The sequence below is a fragment of the Typopeltis vanoorti genome, chromosome 4 (genome assembly GCF_054136105.1).
Source record: "Typopeltis vanoorti isolate ZY-2024b chromosome 4, IOZ_Tvanoo_1.0, whole genome shotgun sequence".
Classification (NCBI taxonomy): Eukaryota; Metazoa; Arthropoda; class Arachnida; order Uropygi; family Thelyphonidae; genus Typopeltis; species Typopeltis vanoorti.
Window position 1 is genome coordinate 49,631,395 of NC_143552.1, and position 27,356 is coordinate 49,658,750.

Sequence of the window (27,356 nt, forward strand, 5' to 3'; positions counted from 1 at the left end):
CTAATCTCAAAAATATCCTCTGAATTAATCCTATAGAAACCCTTTAGCAATTTGAATGTCTCAATCATATCTCCCCTTTTCCACCTATCAACTAATTTCTGCAACCCACAAATCTTCAACCTGTTCTCACAAGGTTCATTCCATAGGCCTGCTATCATCTTGGTCACTCGCCTCTGGATCCTCTCCACCTCCTCCCCATCAAGAAGGAACCTAGGTGACCAAATCTGGGCACAGTAGTCGAGATGAGGTCTTATCAAGGCTCGGCACAGAGGTACAATGATTTGCTTGTCTCTGCTTGTCAAGGTATTTTTCAACAACCAAGTGAGTTGATGAGCTGATTTGGCTACTTTTGCAATGTGCCCCCTAAACTTCCTCTCCCTATCCACGAACACTCCCAAGTCCCTGGCCTCATCAATCTCCTGGAGTACAGTTCCACCAATGTGGTATACTGCTGCTAATCTTTTCACCCCAAAATGCATAACCTTACATTTTGTCACATTAAATTGACATCCATTCTCCTTAGCCCAGAACTCTAATCTATCCAAGTCATCCTGCAAGATTTTGACATCTTCTGCATTCATTATTGCCCTACCTAACTTTGCATCATCAGTGAACAAATGAACTGTTCCTCTTAGATCCTTCCCTATATTGTTAATGAACAAATTAAACAGCAGTTTAATTTGTCCAAGAACAGAACCCTGCGGCACACCACTAGTCACAGGTAGTCTTTTGGATTCTACTCCTGAATAAACTACTCTCTGATATCTCTCCATCAACCACCCACCTATCCATCTCACCAACTCTATATCCATCCCCATATGCTGCAATTTACTGATTAGAATTCCATGTGGTATCCTCTCAAATGCCTTAGCCAGGTCCAGCAATATCACTGTAATCCCATTACCCTTATCCAGTTCAGCCATCACTGTGCTATAAAACTTCAGCAAGTTACTGAGGCATGATTTACCCTTCACAAAGCCATGCTGTCCCCTGTACAGTATCTCATTTTCATCAATCCATTCCTGTCTTTTTCCCTTGACTACTTTCTCCAAGACCTTGACAACGACTCTTGATATGCTGATTGGTCGGTAATTTGCAGCAGTAGTCTTGGATCCTCTATGCAGTGGAACTATTTTCCTCTCTTTCCACACCTTCGGGACTAAAGCAGACCCGAGATTCAGATTAATCAACATGGTCAAGGGCACTGATAATTCTTTAGCCGCTTCACGTAAGACCCATGCCGGTATACCATCCAATCCCACAGATGTATTCACATTAAGGTTCTATAATAGACTATTCACCTCCATTTCATTCATCACAATTCCCGTATAAACTAATGGTTCCTTCATTTTTTCAATGTCACCACCTGGATGATATACTCTTGCAAAGTGCTTGCTCAGTAATTCCACTATATCGACTGATTCAGTGACCTCCTTACCATCGTCATTCCTTAAAATCATTCTGCCGTGTACAGTTTTTTTTTTTTTTTTGCTTGTAGCATATTGAAAGAACTGTTTGGGATTCTCTTTAGCTTGTGTGACTAATTTCCTTTCATAATCAGCTTTTGCTTTTTTTACCTCACTTGTTACCCTTCTGGCCTGTGCTTTATACCGTTCATGTGCCTGCAGGTCACCTTTCTCTTTAAATTCCCTCTACAGTTGTTTCTTTTTTTTGCAGCTCAAGCTTAACGGTGTTATTCATCCATTTAACCCCTACTTGTTTTTACTATTCGGACCCTAGGTATACAGTCAGCCATAACCTCCTGTAAATGCTCCTTGACCACTTCCCATGCTCTGTCGACATCCAGCCCTTACAGTTTTACGTGTCATGGCACTGATCCAAGCAATCTCCTAAGCTTGTCATACTTGCCAGCACGGTAATTCCACATATACCCTGCCTTAATCGAAAATTTCATACCTTTAGCCACCTCCCAGGTCAAGATCTTATGATCACTCTCACCAATAGGTGGCAACATGGTCATATTCATTACAGTCAGATTCTCAGATGCTATTACCAGGTCAAGCACTCTCACACCCCTAGTATTTTCAATTACATGCTGTCTCAGATAGTTATCCCTTAATAATTGAATAAAATCCATTTCCTTCCTCACATGTGTCCTCTCCTCCTTCCATTCAATGTTACCATAGTTGAAATCCCCCATAATAATTACCCTCTTTCCACTCATTTCATCAATTTGTTTATGCATACTATCTCCTCCATCTATTCCATCACCTGGTCTATAGCAGCACCCAACTGTATATTTTGTTCTGCCAGTCTCATTCTCATACCAAATAGCCTCAAATGAGCTCTTTTCACTGTCCTGCAATACAACTTCAATTCTCCTTGGCTGAAGTTCATCAGCTATTATCAATAACACTCCCCCCCCTCCAATTTTATTCTCTCTGTCCCTCCTAAACACACTAGAACCTACACATTCTATCCCACTAGCTATATCATCTTCTGTCAGGCATGCCAATAACCTGTGGCCAGGAAGAGCCAATCAAGACCAAAAATTATTCCTTCTTGTTCCTAATACTCCTGGCATTAGTATACATGAAATGCAGAGGTCCCTTTGTCCCACCCCTATCTTGATGCGTTATTCTAACTATCCCATTCCGCTTTCTTGTCCTTAGTACTGGCTCAGGTACATTATATACATTCTTACACCAACTGTCTCACTGATGTCTGCATATCCCCCCCCCCCCTCCTTGTTAGTTCTAGTTTCCCTGGTTCTGCACACAACACTTTTTCCAGTCTCCGCACACCAAATCCATTCAAATGCAGGCCATCTATCTTGTATAAATCCTTCCCCCCATCAAACTCATTCCACACGTCCACGAATTCTACACCACACCATCTGCATAACCTGCACATAAAGTCATTTGCGATTATGGCACTCCTTCTAAACTCATCTCTGTCTTACCTCGGCAACAGACTCGCCATCCTAACTCTGTCACTCTTTTCTTTTGCTACCTTTAACAATACTTTCAAGTCCTTTCTCATAAAAAATTTATCTCCTTTCAATTCATTCATACCCGCCACAACTATCAATTCTTTCACCCTCTGTTTTTGTGCTGTAATACTCTCACTTGCATCCTTAAATTTCGCACCCGGTAAGTACGATTTAGTTAAACTCCCATGTGTTAAACTCGGCTAATGGAAATAAACAAACACTTGTTTATTTCCATTAGCCGAGGCACTCTGGAAAGAGTTTTGCAGGTGCTCCAACTCTCACTGCGCACTGTGTATCACTGCGTGCAACCTAGCGATCTCACTCCCTACAAATAATTCCTCATTTTTTTTCATCATTTAAACCATTTCTTTACTGCTCTCATTGCCATCTTGTACAACATCGCAATTCCCTATCAAGCCACTATTTTCACTCACATTCTGGCTTTCTTTAACCATCTATCTCATGACCTGACACATAATTCAATTCCTCACTTTGCTTACACTTTCTGCACATTCTCCCACCACTATCACTTTCCATCCAAACTCCAGCCGCCTTCGGGAATGCATACATCTCACACACATCACATTGGACAAACTCCCTCACATTATAGTTTTTGGACGCCATTATCTTGCATCGCATTGCCACCATGTGCTATTCTATGAAATGTGTCGTTAAAATCCTAAGTTAAATAAAACGGAATTCACACCAAAATCACACAGACACAACAAGCTATCAAAAAATAAAGAATACTACATTAAAATTTAAACCAAAATTCCAATTTTCACTCAAAATTATACTTAGCTTTATGTTTATTTCAGTTTACATTTTGATGTGCATTTTTTTAATTTATTAATTTCAATTCATTTTGTAACATTTGTATAAAATAACTTTGTCCTTGATGAAGTTATTTTATAATGCATTTTGCAAAGTGTAAATGAAGTGCTTATTTATTATTCATGCAATGTATTATTATGTCTCTCTCCCCCAATAGAATTTATTCTGATAATTATTATACTTGTCCTTTAATGCAGCTAGTGCCCACACTGACTTTGATGAGTACCCAGAAATTACTGGAATCAATAATACAAGAGTAAGTAGTTTTGCTTATGTTTCTTATCAGATTATTTATAATTTTATATTGATACTTTGTTTTTAATATTGACGTTTTTTTTTTTCCAGGATGCATATCGTTATGTATCAGAAGAAGAAAAACAAAAAATTGCTGCACAAGTTGAGAACTTCCGTACAGAAAAAAGCAAATTTGATAGGGAAGTTGCTAAGTGGGATGATACAGGAAATGATGTTATTGTTCTTGCAAAGCAAATGTGCATGATTATGATGGAAATGACAGATTTCACACGGTAGGTTCCTTTCTGAAAACAGAACTGTCTCTTAAATAAGCTCAACTTCCATTTTTTAAGTGATGCTCTTGTTTCTTCATGACTTATTAGAAGAAGCATTATAGTAAAATGCATGAAAGGTGTTGCAATTAAATATTCCTGTTAATATACCATTTCTTCTGAAATGCTCTTTAATATGTTTGAGCTCAGTGTAGGTATTTCTTTTGTATTGCTTTACCTTAACCTGTCAGTGAATTGTAAAATAGTTTTATATGCAAATATGCTATGTGCAGAATAAGGCTAGTTGGATTAATGAGTAAAGTTACAACATATCAAAATAAGTAGTAAAGAGACGTGAAAAGTGCTGTTGTGGAAAACGTAAAAAATTAATTCACTGATCATGCGTTCACTGTGAAAACGAGTTGGACATTGCATTGTGCCTATGATTTAAGTTAGTTTTATTATCTGATTTGTTCTGTTCAAGCAAATCACTTCATAAAGTCCACAGAATTTATCTGAAATCAGCTATTTCTATATGATTTTTCTGTATTTTAGAAAATACAAACATTTCATATTCATTTGGTTCATACTCAAGTTATTCCTAGATTATGACAGGAAATACTGTATATCATGTTTGCAACCTTTCCATTTTGAAAATAAAATTGCAAATATATTTATATTAAATTTAATTACTTGCTGGTAACTTATTTAATAATTGGTTATCTGCTAAGCGTAACTGGTGATTGAATAGTTCAGTCCACTTAATGTTTGATTCCTCTCTCCCTCACAAATTCCTTCCAATAACTTTCTCCATAGATGCTCTGTTCTGCTTTTTTACAGACATTTTTAAGGCACTGCTCCACCAAGTTGCTCATCACCATTCCTCTAGTTTCTTCTAATCTTCCAAAATCAGCTTTTGGTTAACATTCATCCTAATCACTTCCCATGTGCAAAGCACTAGTGGTGTTGTGACAGGTTTTGTGGCCTCTTGTGTGAGTATGTGTATGGGACTGATAATGGAGATTTGTGTATGTCTGCACATGGCAGATGAATTTCATTACTTGCAGTGGCTTGTAAAAGTTTGTGTCTAGAGCAGTTTTCATAATATCTAACCTCCAACTCACCTGTAGGTCAGGGTTGACCCTTCCCATAATGCATAACATTTTACATGTCCGTAAGGATATTTGCTTTGCATTATGGATTACTAAGGCAAGTGACATGACGCCATTAGCCTCTATATACGAGTTGTCCAGTCGTGAAGTTACTTCATATGCAAACATTGTTTGCTTACACTTGGATAAAGGATTAAACCAAGAATATAACTGAGGATTAAATTCTGGATGATTGGAGTTGTCCTTATAGTACCTTTCTATAAGAAGGGAATAAAACATAAAAATATGGATATTACAGATGAATTGCCCCATTGAGTGTTTCAGGAAACATTATATAATCAGTTATACTTGATGAGGGAGAAATTGCTGGAGAGAAACTTGAGAGCTAATGAGCTGGAATCTTGTTTCATAGGAATTGCCAAACTGGATTTTTCTATAAGATAAATAGTTTCTTAATCCCACAAACAAGAGTCAGAAGAGCCTATAACAAATAAAAGCTATGTATGGGGCTGAGGTAAGGAGCAGAGTAATCTGATGATATTCTTCTTAAACTGCTGGAACTTGTAGTCCTTTGGAAATGCTTCAGAGGAGAAGGCTGATCCACACAATTTAGCTAGGTAGAATGAAAATGACTGGAAATAGCAGGTTCGGTGAGTATGCTGTTCAACTGCAAAAGGATGTTGAGCAGCTGTAGTGTGAGTTCCTGTAGATCTGGCAGAAATGGGCTGCATAATGAATGCTAGTTGTGCTCAACAATTGCCATGGAAATATCTGTAGAAGAGACACAATGCAGAAACTGATCTTCTATGGGAAAGTGGCTGAAGCGAGGGTAAGAGACGAGTCATTTATCAACCAAACTGCCCTTTTCTGAATAGCATTTAGAATTTTTAGGGAGGTCTTAGGTGAACTACCCCCAAACATGAGAGCGGTATTTCCAAGTTTGGTCAGAAGAGAAGTATTTTCTTGAGCAGAAAAGGATGCCAAGTTTTTTGGAAGCTGATGATGTAGAAGTGATATGGTCTTGACTGATAAGCTGGGCACCATCAATACTAAGTGAAGAAGACCTGATAAACAGTTGATATTTATCACCTTTTTTGGGAGCTGGCTGTATATGGCCTTCCTTTCATGATGCCAGCTGAGTACAATTTACCATACAGATGATAAATAACAAGTTGTTTGTTCAGGAGCACATCTTTGTGGTATACAAGTTTTTCAAGAGTTTTCTTGGCCTGATCACAAGAGGCATGAGATACAAAATTCTAGGTAAAGAGGGAGTTGATTTTCTATGGTTAGTCATGGAGGAGTTGGAAGAGAAGAATGAAGCACCACCTAAAAACATAATGATGCACTGCTACCATTAGGCTGAGAAAGAGGTGGTAGCAGCACACACAGGCAAAAATTGCACCCAACATCTTTGGCAAGGGATCAGAAGGCATGACTGCCAGTGGCACAAGTGGTGAAATTTCTACATTTATCTTTGTTGATGTTAGACTTATCTCTTTTAATTTTTAGTGATGTTTTAAGAGTGTTGTGGACAACTTTATAAGCTGTGAAAGAAGCTTATTTTGGTCTCAAGCCACTTGTGACAGGCTGTTTGCTTTTCTTGGACCACTCTGGCACACTTCTTGGAGAACCATTGTTTTAGAGATAGGGTGGGAATGAAAGCTTCCATTCCAATATGGATTATTTCTCTAACAAAATTACTGCAAGTATTTGGACCTGAAGAACAAAAATAGAAAGGAAGAATAAAAGTTACTGAAGTTTTCCCATTTGGCATTGCTGTAATGTCAGAGTACATGATGTGAATAATTGAAGAAAGTATGGTCTACTAGAGATGAAACTTGGGTGAGATTGTGATCTGAATTACTAAAAGGAGCAGTCACCTGATCAGAGTGCCTGAAAGGAGAACTAGTTAAGAAGAGATCCAGAATGTTAGGTGAGTGAAGAAGTTTGTCAGGAATTCTGTCAAAGAAATTAAAGATCTGTTTTAAGTCATTGCTCAAAACAAAAAATCTCTCCCTTCCTCTTCCAGTTTGCTCAGTGAAATTCAAAAAAGGAGTCAATTAGAATGTTTTACATTGAAATTTGAAATCACAGAAAGGTGACTTCACTGTTTGGAAATTTAAACTGAATGAAGTTGAGCTTCAAAGATAGGAAGTTAGGAGATCAGAATGATTTTCACAATTAGGAGAATGGTAAAGATAGCAGATGAATGAAACAATGTGGCAAAGAAATCTTAAACTATAGGAGTCAAATGAGATTCTAGATTAAACATCCTTTGGCAAGGAATATCAAATCATACAAAGGCCCAAACACCTTCCTTATGGCCGAAGTGTAATTTGTAAGCAGTTAAGATGGGCTATGGTTTATGTAGCAGAAATTTGTGGATTTTTCTGGTGAATTTTGAAAGGAGATTTATTTTTTAGTTTAACCACAAGGACATTATAATTATTCTGGCTTGCTTTCATATTTAATGTTTCAAAAGGTGAAGAGAAACATGCAGTGGGACATACATACATAGCTCATGGCAAAAACATGATGTTAAAAAAGAGAATCATGATGTCATTATATATTAACAGAATTGAAGAATTTAAAATATTTTAAGTTAAAACTTTGAAGGAAAACACAGATCTAATCCAAGAAGTTGGAAAATTAAAATAAGAGTTAAAAGTAAAAGTCTTAATATGTTATAATAAGGAAAAGAAACATATATATCATCATTCATCATTATAAATTCAGAACTAAGTTCGTAATCCAGGTCACAGCTTCAGGAGCCACTTGTAAAAAGTCATTCCAGTCATTCTGATAAGCACGGAAGATGCATTCTGTTACAGTATGTTGCATAGTCTGTCTTGGAGCACCACAGTCACATTCTGGAGATGTTTGTCTGTTCCATTTATAGAGAGTATCTCCACATAGGCCATGATTTGTCCGAATTCTATTTAGTACCGTCCATGTTTTGCGAGGTAGATCTGATCCTGTGATGATTTAATCACCTTTAAAGATGTTATGCAAATGTTCTTTCGTATTTTCCTTCCATGTTTCTTCTCACTTTGATAAAGGATTAAAATTATTTACCACTAGTTCTTCTGCTGCTCGTAGTGATAGATGGCGAGATTTCAATGTAGTTCTGTAGGAATAGTGCCTGCTAAAAGAGGTAACTAATATGTTGGGGTCGATCTAATAGAGCCTGTGTATTGTTCAATTGAGAATTGATAATCCTTGTGTGAGGGCTATTTAGCCACACAGGAGCACAAGATTCAGCACTTGAGAATACCAAAACAGGGGCTGTTGTCTGAAGAGTAGAGGCTCTAGAACCCCAGGTAGTGCCAAAGAGTCTCTGTAGGATATTGTTACGTGTCCTTAGTTTATATGCTAAGTTTGAAAGATGTTGCCGGAAAGTGAGAGAACAGTCAAGCGTGACAACCAAGTACTTAGAGAATGTATTATATGGAAGTATAGTGTTGTTCAATTCAATTTTTAGTTTCACATTTGCCAAGTTATTATTTAGATGAAAACAAGATATTACCGTTTTGCTCCTATTTAAACAGTCTCCATCTTTTAAAATATTCATCGAAAATAGTTAAGTTAGCTTATAGAATTTCTTCTGTATGACTTATGCATCTATGCTGTGTAGTTATTGCTATATCATCGACATAACAAAATTTCCTTGACGTAGTGAGTGATGGGAAGATCAGATATATACAGATTGAATAATTACGGAGATAAAACAGATCCCTGTGGCAGTCCATTATTTAACTTCCTTTCGCTGCTAGTTTTATTACCTATAGTCACTATAAATCTTCTATCTCTTAGCGTATTGTTAATAATATGGACTATTGTTTTACATTGGATAATATTATTATTATTATTATTTGACACCTACAGGGAGTCCAAAGACTCATTGAGGGAGAGTGTGCCAACAGCATCGAGCGATTGGTCCCCTTCCAACTACTAACCGCGTTCAAACTTACTTAACTGAGCCATTAGTAGAAGAGGTTCTACCAATCAACCAACCTTTGCTGGCATATAATTTATATGGAAGGCCTTGTCTCCAAACGGTGTCGAAGACAAATCAATAAATGCTGCTGATGTTTTTAAACCTTTTTGAAAACCAACTTCTATGTGAGTTACCAAAGAGAGAACCTGGTCACAACACCCACGATTTGGTCTGAAGCCAGCTTGTTCTATTGGGACATTTTTAAAAATTGTGGAGCTTATTCTATTATAAATAAGTCTTTTAAAGAGTTTATAACAACAACTGAGGAGAGTAATAGGTCGGTAACTTTCCGGTTTATGGTTAGGCTTAACAGGCTTTAAAATTGAAAGTACTTTTGCATTTTTAAAAATAGTGGGAAGCTTTCCATTTGTAAGAATGTCAGTATAGAACTTTATTAACCATAATCTTGCATTTCTTCTCAAATTAATCAAAAATTCTGGATGAATGTTATCAAAACCAGGAGCCTTACCAGGCTTTAATTCCTTTAAGGCTGCTTCAACTTCTTGCTGCGTAAAAGGGTGTGCAAAATTTAAAGTTATAGGTGAAGACTTGCTAAATTCTTTTAATTTTCTCTTTATGTATCTTGTATGCTTTTTATTGATTGGGATAAGTGATATTATTATTATTATGGGCAACTCCAGGGAGTCATTAGACTCATCGAGGGAGGCACCAAATCATATTCATCACAACTATTCGACATTCATACAGTATCTATCATACCTCGCCTTAAACTCATTCACTGTTACAGCATCCACCACAGACTCTGGGAGTGCATTCCACTCATTCACCACTCTAAAAGTAAAGAACCCAGCTCTAACACCTTTACTAACCACACTTTTGCCCAGTTTTTACATGGATGTCCCCCTAGTCCTCCCACAACCAGCCCTGTTCTCAAAAATATCTTCTGAATTAATTTTATAGAAACCCTTCAGTAATTTGAATGTCTCAATCATATCTCCCCCTCCTCAGCCTATCAACCAATTTTTGCAACCCACAAATCCTCAACCTGTTCTCATAAGGTTCATTCCACAGACCTGCTATCATCTTGGTTACTCGCCTCAGGATCCTCTCCACCTCCTCCCCATCAAGAAGAAACCTAGGTGACCAAATCTGGGCACAGTAGTCGAGATGGGGTCTTATCAAGGCTCGATACAGAGGAACAATAACCTGCTTGTCAACGTATTCTTCAGCAACCAAGTGATTTGATGAGCTGATTTGGCCACTTTTGCAATGTGCCCCCTAAACTTCAACTCCTTGTCCACCAGCACTCCTAAATCTTGTGCCTCATCAATTTCCTGGAGTACAGTTCCACCAATGTAGTAAACTGCTGCTAATCTTTTCACCCCAAAATGTATAACCTTACATTTTGCCACATTAAATTGACATCCATTCTCCTTAACCCAGACCTCCAATCTATCCAAATCATCTTGCAAAATTTTAACGTCATCTGCATTCACTATTGCCCTACCCAACTTTGCATCATTCACAAACAAATGAACTGTTCCTCTCAGATCCTTTCCTATATCATTAATGAACAAATTAAACAGCAGTGGTCCAAGAACAGATCTTTATGGCAAACCACTAGTCACAGGCCGTCTTGTGGACTCTACTCCTGAATAAACCACTCCCTGATATCCTCCGTCAACCACCCTCCTATCCATCTCACCAACTCTATATCCATCCCCATATGCTGCAATTTACTGATTAGAATTCCTTGTGGTATCCTGTCAAAGGCCTTAGCAAGGCGCAGTAGAATCACTGTAAACCCATTACCTTTATCCAGTTCAGCCGTCACTGTGTTATAATACGTGAGCAAGTTACTGAGGCATGACCTACCCTTCACAAAACCATGCTGTCCCTGATACAGTATCCCATTTTCTTCTATCCAATCTTGTATTTTCCTCGTGACTATTTTCTCCAAGACCTTGATAATGATTCCTGTTATGCTGATTGGCCGGTAATTTTCAACAGCAGCCTTGGAACCACCTTTATGCAGCGGAACTATTTTCCCCTCTTTCCATCCCCTTGGGACTGACCCAGACCTGAGGCTCAAATTAAACAAAATGGTCAAGGGCACTGACAATTCTTTAGCTGCTTCACGTACGACACGAGCTGGTATACCATCCAATCCCACAGATGTATTGACATTGAGGTTCTGTAATAGACTAGTTACCTCTACTTCATTCATCACAATTCCAGTATAAGCTGTTGGTTCTTCCATTCCTGCAATGTCACCACCTGGATGATATACTCTTGCAAAGTGCTCGCTCAGTAATTCCACTATATCGACTGATTCGGTTACCTCCTTACCCTCAGCATTTTTTAAGATCATTCTACCATGAACATTTTTCGTTTTACTTGCAACATATTGAAAAAACTGTTTGGGATTCTCTTTAGCCTGCATTGCCAATTTTCTTTCGTAATCCGCTTTTGCTTTTCTTACCACCCTTGTTACCATCTTGGCCTGAACTTTATACTGTTCCTGCACCTGCTGGTCACCTTTCTCCTTAAATTCCCTCCACAATTGTTTCTTTTTTTGCAGCTGAAGCTTAATAGTGTTATTCATCCATTTAACCCCTACTTGATTTATTATTCGGACTCTTGGTATACAGTCAACCATTGCCTCCTGCAAACACTTCTTAACCACCTCATATGCACTATCAACATCCAGCCCTTGCAGTTTTACATGCCATGGCACTGAGCCAAGCACACACCTAAGCTTGTCATACTTACCAGCCTGGTAATTCCACATGTACCCTGTCTTAATTGTAAATTCCACTCCTTTGGCCACCTCCCAAGTCATGACCTTATGGTCACTCTCACCAATTGGTGGCAACATAATCATGTTCGTTACAGCCACATTCTCAGTTGCAATTACTAGGTCAAGCACTCTCTGCCCCCCTGGTATTTTCAACTACATGCTGCCGCAGATAGTTGTCCCTTAATAACCGCATAAAATTAAATTCCTTCCTCCCATGTGCCCTCCCTCTTCTTTCCAGTCAATGTTACCATAATTGAAATCACCCATAATAATTACCCTCCTTCCACTCATTTCTTCTATTTGCCTATGCATACTATCCCCACCATCTATTCCATCACCTGGTCTATAGCAGCACCCAATTGTATATTTTGTTCTGCTAGATTCTATCTCACACCAAACAGCCTCAAATGTACTCTTTTCTCTATCCTGCAGTTCAACTTCTATACTCCTTGGCTGCAACTCATCAGCTATCATCAATAACACTCCTCCCCCCTTTTTATTCACCCTGTCACTCCTGAACACACTATATCCGTCGCATTCAATCCCACTAGCTTTATCATCTTCTGTCAGCCATGTTTCACTAATACCAACAACCTGTGGCCTGGAAGTGCCAACCAAGGCCAAAAACTCTTCTTTCTTGTTCCTAATACTCCTGGCATTAGTGTACATGAATTGCAGAAGTCCATTTGTCCCATCCCTACTTTGATGCCTTATACTAACTATCCCATTCTGATTTATTGTCCTTCGTACTCGCTCGGGCATAATATACTCATTCATACACTTAACTGGCTCCCTGAAGTCTGCATATCTACTCCCCCTCCTCTTAATAAATCTAGTTTCCCTGAGTCTGTACATCTGCACTTCCACATCATTCATCAACACTTTTTCAAGCCTCCGTACACCAACTCCATTCAAATGTGACCCATCCATCTTATATAAGTCCTTTCGCCCATCGAACTCATTACAGATCCACAAATTCCACACCACTCTCCATGCATAACTCACGCATAAAGTCATTGACAAATAATTTTGCTATGACATAAGCTATATATATTAACAATATATATAGCTAGTTGATCTGGGGTGATTCTTGGTTGTTCTTTAATCAAAGGAGCACTATCGCCTAATTTCCTAAGAAGGCTCCAAGCTTTACGGCTGGAATGAGTAAAGTCTATACCTTCAACTGTATTTTCCTATTTTTTCCTTCGGGATATATCCAAGTTTTCTAGGAGTTCGTCTGCTGTTTTTGGGTCATTGTTTATCTGATATTCATTATAAAGTAATTCACATTCTTCGCTCCAACCATGTATATAGTTATGTCTAATACTTTTCTTGGCAGCAAGCAGGACTACACAGTCTATAGTGACTATGAGGAAAGTCTGTTAAGACCCTTCTCAGATTTTGCATGGGGTAACCTGAATTATTTTTGCTCACAAGACATAAATCAGAGTTATAGTCTCTTTTCCAGGCCGCAGATCTAAAAGTGCCTTTGTCTTTAAGTGAAGATTATTTAGTTTGATCCAATCAATGAGTTTATCGCCACATTCGTTGTTTCGAGCATAATTCCACTGTTCATGGTGACTATTATAGTCCCCAATATAAACTGCAGGATGTTTAGCAATAGGAATAATTTTTTTCGGCCAAGGTGATCCAGGTGGCTTATAAATATTCATAATTGTAATAATATTCTGAACTTTTATCCCTACTGTATGTATGTTTTCTACAGTATTTTGAGATAGAAGAAAAACTTCTTTAAGATGATTTCGCACATACATTGCTATTCCATATACTTCATGATAAGTTGCACCAATAGCAGTGTAATCTGGAATGCAACCTCTTTTAAGGAGCTGTTCAGGATCAGCAGCACGTGTTTCCTGGACAGCAATCACATCAACATTGTTGGTTAACAATAATTTTGATAAATAATCATCCTTTCTTTTATGGTTACACAGTGATCAGCATTCATTTTAAAAATTTTATGGAATTTACAACTGTGTTTTAAAAAAAAAAAAAATTTAACCATGTTAAAAAAAAAGTTTTTTTAACACGGTTGTAAATTCCATAAAATGTTTTAAAATGAATTGATAAATAATCACATTTGGCCACATGGCCCAGATTCACTCCTCTCCTTCCTAACACACTTAAACAACCAACACCCTAGAATCAAGTTCACCCTGGAAAAAGAGGAAAACAATAACCTCCCCTTCCTAGACACACACTAGTTACCCCCCAACCTGATGGAACCTTGGTTTTCTCAGTTTATAGAAAACCCACCCATACAAGCAGATACATTCACCAACAATCCCATTACCCCCCCCCCCCTCACAACAATATGGAGTTATTAAGACACTATTCAACATCGCAAAAATAATCTGTTCAAATGATCAAGCCCTAACCACTGAATTAAATCACATCTGTGACACTTTCTCAGCCAATGGCAACCCCCCACAGAAGAATCCAAAAAATACTTAAACCAGTTATCCACAACTCATCTCCCCCCCCCCCCTTCACAAAAAAGATTACTCTAAATCCATCACCATTCCCTACATCCGAGTCACCTCGGAAAAAAATCAACAAAATCTTAAAAACACATGACCACATAGAAAATTGGCATCCCTTATCCGCTCCACTAAAGACCAACCACTTCCCCTAGACCTACCTGGTGTATACCAGGTCCCTTGCAGCTATAAATTGTCCTACTTTGGCCAAACAGGCAGGACAGCAAATATCAGAATCTCAGAACACAAGGATTACATCCGATTTCACCAGTACAGCCACTCTGGGCTTGCAGACCACACGCTCTGGATACTCTCTGGATGCTCGCCACAGAATAAGATGGAAGAAAGCCACAGTAATACACCGCAGCAAGTTCAAATATGAAAGACTATTCATGGAATCAGCCTCAGCCCTTAGGAACATGCCAAACCTCAACAAATTTGGATGCATGAGACTGCCCCAAATTTGGGAAACATTTATCAGAAGAACTTCAGCCCAAAGGCCAAGAACTACCAATATAGCCTGCCAGGGGGCACCATCAGGACTTTAGGAAAACGTTAGCCATTTGCTGTTATGTGCACGTGTCTTTGTATTAAGTTCCCAAGAAGATGGCAACGTGACGTTTGCCGAAATATTGGAAAGTATATATTAAAGTTTATTTAATTTATATTTCTAGTGTACGCTGTCAATTCCTTAATTATTAGTTATCATATCATTTAATTGACAAATACGTAGTGTAGGGCCAATGTTTCTATATTCTGGTTTCTGCAAGTCACTATATTCAATAAATTCAGTAGACATCATGAAATTGTCCAGGAAATCCTTAGGATGGACTGGCTTCCTATTGCTGTTGCTCATTTAGCACCACCCAGGGGACACGTATAGCTTTAGCATCACTATGGATGCAAGCAACTTTGTCCTCAAATAGCATCTTGCTCATACTGACGGCACCCATTCTCCAAATTGTAATGTGGGCCATACAGTGCCCTAACATACCATTACCCTCCTTCCACGCATGATGTTGCAGTGTAAATGGCAGCATGATTATGTGCCAGTTGATCAGAAGCCTCCTAAAACATGTTACCATTTGGTTCTGTCTCGTATCTTAACTGGCAGCCAACCTGTGGAGCTGCTTTACTGCTGTAGCCTCAAAGATGGGAGAGGTATTGGATCCCTGCATGTTTGGCATGTCCTCGATGCTTATCACCACACTACATGGAGAAGGGGTGTGCAGAAACTGAAACCCTTGCTCTAGGAACCAAACCTGGTGACAACCATTTCAGATCCCCAATAACATGGTGGTGGTATTTGCAGGCTGATAGGCGGCACCTGTGAATAAGCTTCACTAAACTTGTGCTCCCAAATTTTATTGTGATTGCAAGTATCTTTTTTGTGCAAAATAACCAGTAAACAGAATACAGAGGGTAGTAAGGAGCCAATTACTTCTACACAACTCGTAAGTACCCATAGTCCTTCGTATCAGTTATTTTTACAATTAAAAAAACCAGCCACATGAAAGCGCCTGATATGCCTACCGTGCAAAGTAAAGATGGTGGCAACAAAGGCCAACAACGAAAGATTACTTCGAGTCCTGTCAGCTATGCTGACAGGACTCGAAGTAATCTTTTGTCGACAAACCGAATGATAATACGAAGTTACTGAAAGAAAAAAAGGTATATTGTGCGATTTCTGTTGCCACTGGCTACATACTTCCTGTGCAAAAAATAGATGAATCGGTGCACAAGCTTTTTATCGACTCAACCAGCCTTTGTTCTGTTCAATGTGCCTTCCTTCTGTTAAACAGCTACTGAACCTAGACAAACAGTTTGAAAACCTCAAACATCATCTTAATACTACAATCGATACTTTCTCTTCCAAAATCCGATAGTTGGAAACTAAGCTTGAGATACTCGAAGACCAGCGGCCAATTGCGAGTGCACCTGTGCCCACAAATGACCTCCACGACCTAATCGCATCGAGGGTACAGGAGTCGCAATGCTTTTCCTCAGGAAAGTTCATTCTGAACTTTCCTGCGGTAAACGGTAAATCATTAAAAGAAGATGTCAGCAACTCAGCATTCACCTGCTCGTTCCCAGAAATATCGTCAAATGCCATTGTTTTGGACTCATAAACAAAAGAAAAGACGGAACAAACTTTTTGTTCACAGGAACAAAGTGACCTGTGACACACCGACAAACACATCCAAATTAATAACTGCGATAAATAGCAAGCTAAAGGACAGTTGCCCCCAATCATGCGTGTATGCTCGACCTGATTTAACTTATGTCCAGAGGGAACAAAGATGCCAACTCCGAAGACAGCTAGAAGAAAAATGCCAAAATGGAGACAACAGTTGGACCCAAACCAAACTAGTGTAAAAACCAAGTGATGCTACTAGTAGCCATCAAAGAGACTAGTATGCAGGCACTGCATAGTAAACATGCAAGACCCTTGTGGTCAAAGCCATGCCCCACAGAACCTTGCATACTCACTTCACCAACATCCATATTCTTAATCTAACCTTAATAGTTCTAGTAGTAAGACTTATACGTTGGTTAGAAATAACTGGTAATTAATTTACGGAATTGACAACGCATATAAAGTAAATAAATTAAAGATAACTTTAATGAATCACTTCTATATTTCGGCAATGTCACATTGCCATCTTCGGGAACATAAAGATATGGTATGTGCACTAAGGAACTAACAGAGCAAATGAGGAAGAAAATAAGAACTAATTTTGTTCCTAAAGTCCTAATGGTGCCCTCTTGCGGGCTAATTTGGTAGTCTTGGCAGTTGGGCTGAAGTTCTCAAAATGAAAGTCTCCCAAATTTGGGGCAGTTTCATGCACCCAAATTTGTTGAGGTTTGGAACGTTTTTTAGAGCTGCTGAAGATTCTTTGAATAATCTTTCGTATTTAAACTTGCTGCGATGGATTATTTTTATCTTCTTCCAACGAATTTTATGGTGGGTATCTAAGGCATGGTCTGCCAGTCCAGAGCGGCTGTACTGGTGAAAACGGATGTAATCTTGGTGTTCTGAAATCCTGATATTTGTTGTTCTGCCTGTTTGGCCAAAGTAGGACAATTTGCAGCTGCAAGGGACCTGGTATTTTAAAGCCTGAAGCACTCACCGCACTTTCACGTGGTCACAATTTCACCCTAGCTCCTAAAAGGATACCTGCTGAAGAAATCATGATCCAAATAGAGCGTGGAATTCGCAACCTACCTAACCACATCGCCAACAACGTGAGACTGGATGTAGTCGGTGTTCTCACTAAAGCCAAACCTCCAAAATCCAACTTATCCAAAAACGAATATACAGCCCTACAAGAATTAAAAAACAACAAAAAAATAGTAATCACCAAAGCTGATAAGGGAAGCGCCACTGTGGTACTTAACCGAAAAGACTACAAAGGTAAGCTAAATTCTTTAATACGAGACCGTACTACTTACCTCACCATTGAATATAATCCGACCAACTCTCAGATTAGAACTATCCACGGTCTCCTTAAGAAAGTCACTTCTTGGCTTGTGGAAGTCACCAACAAACTTAAACCTTATAACTCTAGACCCCCCCCGATTATATGGACTCCCAAAAATACATAAACAAAATGTGCCATTACGTCCCATAGTGGATGGCATTGATTCCCCCACATATAAATTAGCCAAACATTTAGCCAAAACGCTCACACACTACACTGGCAACACACACCATCACACATAAAAAACTCGGCCCACTTTAAAGCCAGTATAGAAAACCTCGCACTCCAACACACTGACATAATGGTCAGTTTTGACGTCTCCTCCCTATTCACTAATGTCCCACTCAAAGAAACCTTTGAGCTCATCCAAGCCAAGTTTCCTCCCGATATCTCAGCCCTATTTCAGTTCACAATGAACTCAGGCTATTTCGTTTGGCAATGAAAGTTCTACAAACAGATAGAGGGGACAGCCATGGGTTCACCACTTTCCCCACCCTTGGCCAATTTCTTTATGGAGACATTTGAAGAGAAAGCCTTAAACTCCGCCCCACAAAAACCCACTATTTGGCTTCGTTATGTGGATGATGTGTTTGCTATTTGGCCACATGGCTCAAATACACTCCACTCCTTCCTAACACACTTAAACAACCAACATCCCAGAGTCCAGTTCACCTTAGAAAAAGAGGAAAACAACACCCTCCCCTTCCTAGACACTTTAATCACCCGCCAGCTTGATGGATCTTTGGTTTTCTCTGTTTACAGAAAACCCACCCACACTGGCAGATACATTCACCAGCAATCCCCCCCCCCCCCTCACAACAATATGGGGTGATAAAAACACTATATAACAGGGCAAAATTAATCTGCTCAGATGACAAGGCCCTGACTATGGAACTAAACCACATCCTCAACACTTTCTTAGCCAATGGCTACAACCCCAAAAAAATCCAAAAAATACTAAAACCTGTAAACCACAACCCCCCTCCCCCCCTCCACAATAAAGACTACACCAAGTCTATCACTATCCCCTACATCCAGGGCACCTCTGAAAAAATAACTAATATCCTCAAAAAAATATGACCTTACTTCCTGTTACAGACCATATAAAAAGTTGGCATCCCTTATCCGCTCTACCAAAGACCAACCACTTCCCTTAGACCTACCTGGTGTATACCAGGTCCCTTGCAGCTGCAAATTGTCCTACTTTGGCCAAACAGGCAGAACAACAAATATCAGGATTTCAGAACACCAAGACTACATCCGTTTTCACCAGTACAGCCGCTCTGGACTGGCAGACCATGCCTTAGATACCCACCATAAAATTCGTTGGAAGAAGACAAAAATAATCCATCGCAGCAAGTTTAAATACGAAAGACTATTCAAAGAATCTTCAGCAGCTCTAAAAAACGTTTGCAAACCCTTGCAGCTGCAAATTGTCCTACTTTGGCCAAACAGGCAGAACAACAAATATCAGGATTTCAGAACACCAAGACTACATCCGTTTTCACCAGTACAGCCGCTCTGGACTGGCAGACCATGCCTTAGATACCCACCATAAAATTCGTTGGAAGAAGACAAAAATAATCCATCGCAGCAAGTTTAAATACGAAAGACTATTCAAAGAATCTTCAGCAGCTCTAAAAAACGTTCCAAACCTCAACAAATTTGGGTGCATGAAACTGCCCCAAATTTGGGAGACTTTCATTTTGAGAACTTCAGCCCAACTGCCAAGACTACCAAATTAGCCCGCAAGAGGGCACCATTAGGACTTTAGGAACAAAATTAGTTCTTATTTTCTTCCTCATTTGCTCTGTTAGTTCCTTAGTGCACATACCATATCTTTATGTTCCCGAAGATGGCAATGTGACATTGCCGAAATATAGAAGTGATTCATTAAAGTTATCTTTAATTTATTTACTTTATATGCGTTGTCAATTCCGTAAATTAATTACCAGTTAACCTTAATAGTGTCCACTACCATCTGCAGTCTATCAAACCCCCACTTACTCTTTTTAACAGAAACTCAAATCTCACCTTCCCTCAGCACTATCCATCTCAACCTTCCAAACGATACATTATTTATCTCCTTTCCACCCAAGGGTGGTGTCTGTGCATATACATCTGCTCTGACATACCCTGCCAGACAGCACCTAACCTAGAATCACCAAACTTTGACCTTCTTTGGTTGAAAATATCCCGAGTCACTCCCCAAATACCCCAGATCTTCTCTTCCTTGCCAATGACCAAATATGCAGTGAATGTAGTGAGCCCTCCTGGGTAATTCTGACCACAACCTAGTTCTCGTCTCCTCCCCCATGCAACAATGCTTACACCCCTGCACAAGAGTAGTTTGGCATTATAACAGTGCCAAATGGGACAACCTCCAAGACTGCTTTGCTTCATTCCCATGGTTTAGACTATTGTTTCCGGTCTTCCAATCCAAACATATGCATTGAGCGTATCACTAAAGTATTCATCACTGGCTTGAAAACATATATTCCCCACTTCTCTGAACTGTCATCCCCTATTTAAATCCTGGTTCTACAAAAGATGTGCCAAAGCTGTACAAATGAAAAACCATGCATACCAGAACTGGCTCAAATCAAGAACTCCATCCTCCTTCAATGCCTATACTGAAGCCCGAAACAGATGCAATAAAATTATCAATGCTTCCAAAACAGAATTTGAACAGGCAAAAAATGCCAGAAACTTGCAGCCTGTCCAAATGGCAGCCATGCCTTTTGGTCTCTTGCCAAAGCAATTGGTTGTAATTTTTGCCATACACTATTCCCATCCCTATCATATCCAGATGGCTAACCTCCTGAATTCACGCTTTGCCTCCAATGCATGCATGCATAACTGACAATGGCAAACGCCCCCTAGTCATTCCAACTGCCCAACATACAATGTCTCCTGTATCCTTTTGCCAGAAAGAGATCATAAATTTGTTGTCTAAATTAGACACAAAAAGGCACCTGTCCCTGATGGCATTCCTCAAATTGTTCTGAAGGTCTGTGCAGCCGAACTGACCCCCTATCCTATGCCGTCTGTGCATACTCTCTTACTCCACTGGTGCATATACCAAAGCCTAGAAATTGGCTTATATTCAACCATTCCTAAAAAGGGGTGACAAATCGTTGCCATCTAACTACCGCCCTATCTCACTCACCTCAGTCCTATCTAAAGTGATGGAGAAAGCCATCAATTCTCAATACCTACTCTACCTTGAAGGTACCCAGCTATTAAGCGACCACCAGTATAGATTCCATCAATGTCATTCAACAGGTGATCTGCTCTCATACATCAACCTTCTCTGGACAAATGCCATGGAGAAATTTGGCAAATCCCAAGTGGTTGCACTTGATGTTTCTAAAGCCTTTGACCAGATCTGCCTCCAAGGCTTACTAAACTCCCATCATTTGAACTGTCTCAGGACTTCTGCAAATGGATTGCCAGTTTTCTGTCTGGACACACCCTATGTGTGGACAGCTCCCTATCCTCACCCCATCCAACTAATGCTGGGGTCCTACAAGGTTCAGTTCTCTCACTGACCCTCTTCCTTCTGTATATCAATGACCTACTTCAGTTGACCTCCAACCCAATACCGAGTTTTGCAGATTACAGCACATTGCACTCCTCCCTTTCATTTGATAAACCTTACACCACATAACTCACTTCAACCTACAGAACATCAACCACAACTTCACTTAATTCTGACCTCCAAGTCATCCTCCAATGGGGCTCAGATAACCTCGTCAACTTCGATGCCAGTAAAACCTAGCTCTGTCTTATTTCTCACAAAAAAAAAAAGAACCATTTTCGCCCAATATTATTTTTGATAACACAAAAAATCCCAGCAAGATGAGATTTCTCTTCTTGGAATTACCTTGACATCAGGCCTTTCCTGGCATAAACACATCACAACCATTGCATCCCCAGCTTCCAAAAAACTAGGATTTCTTTTTCGCTTAAGATGTTACTTCACCTCTAATCAGCTGTTAACCTTATACAAATCAGAAATCCACCGCTATCGAATACCGTTCTCACATTTGGAGAGGGAGTCCTAAAAGCTCCCTCAAAATATTTGACTCAATACAGAGGAGAACAATTAGACTGATAAATGACCCATCTCTTACCAACTCACTTCCCTCACTTTCACGTAGATGCTTTGTCTTTGCAATTTGCATATTCTATAAATATTTCTATGGAAAATGTTCATCTGAAACAGCATCAATAATTCCCCCACTCTGTACTAAGCACATTGGAACACGTACAGCTGTCACCCAACATCCTTTCACGGTACACCTTGAAACCCACAGAACAAGTTTCTTTTCTTTCATCCCTGCTACTGCTGTACTGTGGAACAGCCTTCCCCTGGATGTATTTCCCAAGGAATACAATATACAGGCTTTTAAATTGAATTTCAACAAGTTTCTCCTTTCCCAACACACTACCCATAGACGGTACTATAGATTAATCGGTCAACCTCTCATATATGAGCCCAACATAAAAAAAAATACTCTCTGTTCCTTGTGGTCAACCATCACAAAATCACCAAACTTGCTTGTAAGCACTAATAAAAAAGCAGTCAGAACAACAAACCAGTTCACACAGGATGACAGCACTTGCTAGACTGGTGCAGAAAACTGCAAACTCACGATGCCTAGTGGCATCATCTGTAACTAAAATTGCACGTGTGCCAAGTTCAGATTCCAGTTATTTTGGATACCCCTCTTATCTGTCACAAGCAGTATACAATTATATAACCAAGAGACAATCAGATAAATGAGAGTGAAATGTACGAATGGTGAAATTAGACAAGCAGTGTGGAAAAAGAAGTTGTAAGAGGAGATATATAGCATGTGGTTACTACACTAGGAACCAGAAAAATAATTTGTTGTAGTGTGAGGTTCTCTATAGTTAGTTTAGGGGCAAATGATTGATCACCCCTAATCAATGGGTGCAAAGGAAATTTTATATTAATACATAGGATTAGCAGGAACCAAGCATACAGAACACAGAACAACAACATGAAAAAAATACAAATGTAAACAGTATAATGGAGGAAATAATTAAAATGAATTGCAGAATTAATATTTAAATTAACACTTACCTGAAACCTTCGTAATAAACTAAATATGTGAAGTCTGTGCTGTTAAAATTAGAAATAATCTGAAAACTTCAGCTATATAATTGGTTGCCTCTGATTACAAAGAGGACACAGGATGAACATTAGCTTAACACGTTCGCTGCCAACTACGAGTATACTCGTAGTGGGTAAACCTGCTTCACAAGCCAGCTACGAGTATACTCGTAGGACGCTTACCGCCGGGAACGAGATTATTGTAGTGACCTTGAAGAAGTGAAAATGCTTGGCTTGTGGGGCTAGCTTCAAAACTGTGTATTCCCATAGAACGTATATGCTCTGTACAAGCCAACTACGAGTATACTCGTAGGACGTTTACCTCCGGTAACGAGATTATCGTACTGACCTTGAAGAAGGAAAACTGCTCGGCGTAGGGGAAACAGATCATGCCAAAGTAGCGTGGCAGCGAACGTGTTAAGGTTAGGGAGGAAAAAAGTGATTGGCACACCTAGTGTAAACAGATTAGCTTCTTGACTGGACAGTGACATGAATTGATACTGTTTCCTTAGAACTATAAATTAAAAAATCTGGCACATTATATGAGGGTGGTCTGAAAAGTTCCCAGCCTCGACCATAGATGGTAACACTATCGGCAAGATTTTTTTTTTTCTAAGTTGGTACATCTGGTAGTTTGTTTTATAGAGCTGTCTGAAACAAAAGTGTTGTCTGTATCCCTTGAAATGGATAAAATTGAGTATCGTGCGGTTATAGAATTCTTTGTAAAAGAAGGTTTAACAGCAAAAGAAATTCATTCGAAGTTCATAAAAGTTTATGCGCACTCTTCTCCTTCGTTTTCGACAATTAAGAAATAGGCTGCCAAGTTTAAACGTTTCCATACCAGCCTTGAAGATGATCCACATGATGGACATCCAAAGTGTCTAACAACACCAGAAATCATTGATCAAGTGCATGATATGGTATTGGATGACTGGCGAGTCAAAGCGCATGAAATTGCTGAGAGTGTAGGCATTTCAAAAGAACGTGTAGGATATATTTTGCATGAAGAATTGCAAATGAAAAAGCTTTGCGCAAGATTAGTGCCGTGCTTGCTCACAGCAAGCACGGCACTAAAATGCACTCGCAAGAAAATCTCTGAGCAGTGCTTAGAGCCTTTTAATAAGAATAAAAGTGATTTTGTTCGTCGATTAATTATACACCATTACACACCAGAATCCAAACAGCAGTCAAAACGGTGGACAAAAGTCAATTGTTCAGCACCAGAGAAGACAAAGTAAGTTGCATCAGCAAGAAAGGTCATGGCATTGGTGTTTTGGGATGCTAAAGGCATTTTCTTTATTAATTATCTTGAAAAGGGTAAAACAATAACTGGGGAATATTATTCCGATCTTTTAACCAGACTAGAAGAAAAAAATTGTCTTTCAACAGAACAATGCACCTGCCCACAAAAGGTGTTTTGGCAATAGTAAAATTAAGGGATATGCACTATGAATTCCCCAGATTTGGCCCCCTCTGACTTCTATCTCTTCCCAAAACTAAAACTCTTCCTCGCTAGTGGGTCAGCGTTTTTCTTCGAATCAAGAAATGATTGCAGCTGTAGAGGGGTATTTTGTAGATATTACTGAGAACCACTACAGGGACGGGATAATGGCGCTGGAGCATCGCTGGAATAAATTTATTAGTCTTAAGGGAGATTATGTTGAAAAATAAAAATAATTTCGAAATTATAAATTCAATTTTTCATTGTTAGACCGAGAACTTTTCAGTCCCTCCCTTGTATAGTATTTTTCACTTCAATGTTTAATTATAATTTCTGAAGATAATGTAGTAAAAGCCCATTTTGTGTTTAAAAGAGTCTCTATCCATACATACATACATCTTCAACGCCCACCTTTCCTAATCGGGTTGTGGGGGCAACAGCTGCAAGAGGATCTTTTAATGGTCACGATCCTCTGCCACCAAGCTCAGGTGTTCTGTTGGGATTCCCAAATGTGTCCACCCAAGGTGTTGGATATAATCTATCCAGCGAGTCCTTGGCCTTCCACGTGGCCTCCCACCCTCTGGCTTGGCAAAGAGGGCCTGCTGAGGGAGCCTCTCTTGTGGCATTCTGACCAGGTGCCCGTAGCAATGTAACTGTGATCTCTCAACATGGAGAAGCAGTGGTTGACTATTGAGGGTTTCCCGAATTGCAGAGCTTCTGACTCTGTTGAGTCTTGTCAGCCCCGCAACCCCTCGAAGGAAGCTCATTTCAGCCGCTTGGATTTGTGTCCACATTCTTTCGGTCATTACCCAACTTTCATGACCATAGGTGAGGATGGGGACATAGACTGTATTGAAGACAGCCACCTTTGCCTTCTGGCTTAACTCCTGCTTCAATACTACCAAACGGCCAAGCTCCCACAATATTGAGCTTGCTAAGCCAATTCGAGTATCTAGCTCTACCTCCCATTTTCCATCATTCGTGAATATGGACCCACGGTATTTAAACTTCTCCACTTGCCTCATTGGGACTCCACTTACATGTAGAGTGCACTGGGATGGTTGTCTTGAGACCACAAATGTTTCAGTTTTGGACACACTGATCTTCATTCCAGCGTCTGCACAAACAGCTACAAACCTATCCAGGGTCCGCTGGAGGTCATCTGTGGAAGAGCTAAGCAGAACTAGGTCATCTGCAAAAAGCAGACATCCAATGCTACATCTTCCAATTCTGACACACTCACTGCCTTGGCTGTGCCTATCAATTCAGTCCATAAATATTATGAAAAGGAGGGGTGACAGAACACACCCTTGCCGGAGGCCAACAGAGACTGTGAAAGGTTCAGACTTTGTGCTGTTTACCCTGACACAAAACTCTGAGCATTCATACAGGGACTTGATGGCAGCTAATAGTTGGCCATCCACTCCATACTCCTGTACTACTTGCCAAAGTTTATCCCGAGGAACCCGGTCATATGCCTTCTCCAAGTCTACAAAACGTGTAGACATTCTTGGCATATTCCCAAGATTTCTCAAAGACTTGCCTTAAAGTGAAGATTTGGTCAGTTGTGCTTCTACCAGGACGAAAGCCACATTGCTCTTCCTGGATCTTTGACTCAACTATGCTCCTGCACCGTCTTTCCAAGCACCTAGCATACACTTTCCCAGACAGGCTGAGCAGAGAGATGCCACGATAGTTACTGCAATCCTTCTGGTCTCCCTTTTTGAAGACTGGTATTATTATGACTGTCTGCTATTGCTTTGGTGCTCGCTCAGATATCCAAGCAACCTGACACACTCGAGTCAGCCAGAGAACACCGTCTCAATTTAAGGCTTTTAGCATTTCGGTCCGAATTTCATCATCGCCAGCAGCCTTGCCCAATTTTAGCGATTTTATTGCTAAATGGACCTCTTCTGCTGTGAGACTAGTCATTGCCCCGATCTGCACCTCATGGAATATGAGGTGCAGACCGGGTGGCCCACAACTGCTGGGCCACATGGGTTATAGAAGGCTCTCAAAGTATTCCCTCCATCTGTGGAGGATTGTCTCTATCCATAAGATTAAAAATTCTAAATTTCTGATTTAGAATTTTCATTTGTGTAGATTTTAATGATGCATATATTTATAACTCATTTTGAAGATTTCAGGTAAATAGCATTACTTTGACGATGTAACATTCTCGTTCTTGATTTTTATAATTTCATACTCTTTGTTTCTTTTAGTTTCTTTGTCATTTGCATTTGTACTCTTAGTTCATAGTTATCAGTGTATTTTATATTGTGTGAATGATGTGTGCATCATCAAGAGGGGCTACAAATTTTATAGGGACTAAAGGTGAATGTATCAGATTTGTGAGATGTTCAGTAAACTAGATGTTAATAAGACTATGGGGTTGGTAATGTACAGTATGGCATGTCTACTTTTAGAGAATGTACAGAAACATTGACAATGCTTCTGTACATCTTATTCTGGTTATTTAATGACTTGTGCAATAAAGAAAGAGTTACACAGGAGTAGAAGAAAAGTAATATTGTGCCGCTGCACCAGAGTTGTTCTAAGAATATGTTTTTACTTGTAAGTGCATAGAAGATTGGTGGTAACAGTACTAGCAAATTGTGTATGGGAG

The 27,356-nt window shown here is 39.5% G+C and overlaps 1 protein-coding gene across 3 annotated transcripts in view; it reads left to right on the plus strand.

Annotated features, from left to right (window-relative positions):
* alpha-Cat (catenin alpha) overlaps nt 1-27,356 on the plus strand; it is a 610,048-nt gene that overhangs the window by 460,014 nt on the left and 122,678 nt on the right. For all 3 annotated transcript variants that reach the window (XM_090391790.1, XM_090391792.1, XM_090391791.1), the window contains exons 15-16: nt 3,985-4,043; nt 4,133-4,314. In XM_090391790.1, coding sequence (XP_090247916.1) covers nt 3,985-4,043; nt 4,133-4,314 — 241 coding nt within the window. The remainder of the gene's footprint in view (nt 1-3,984; nt 4,044-4,132; nt 4,315-27,356) is intronic.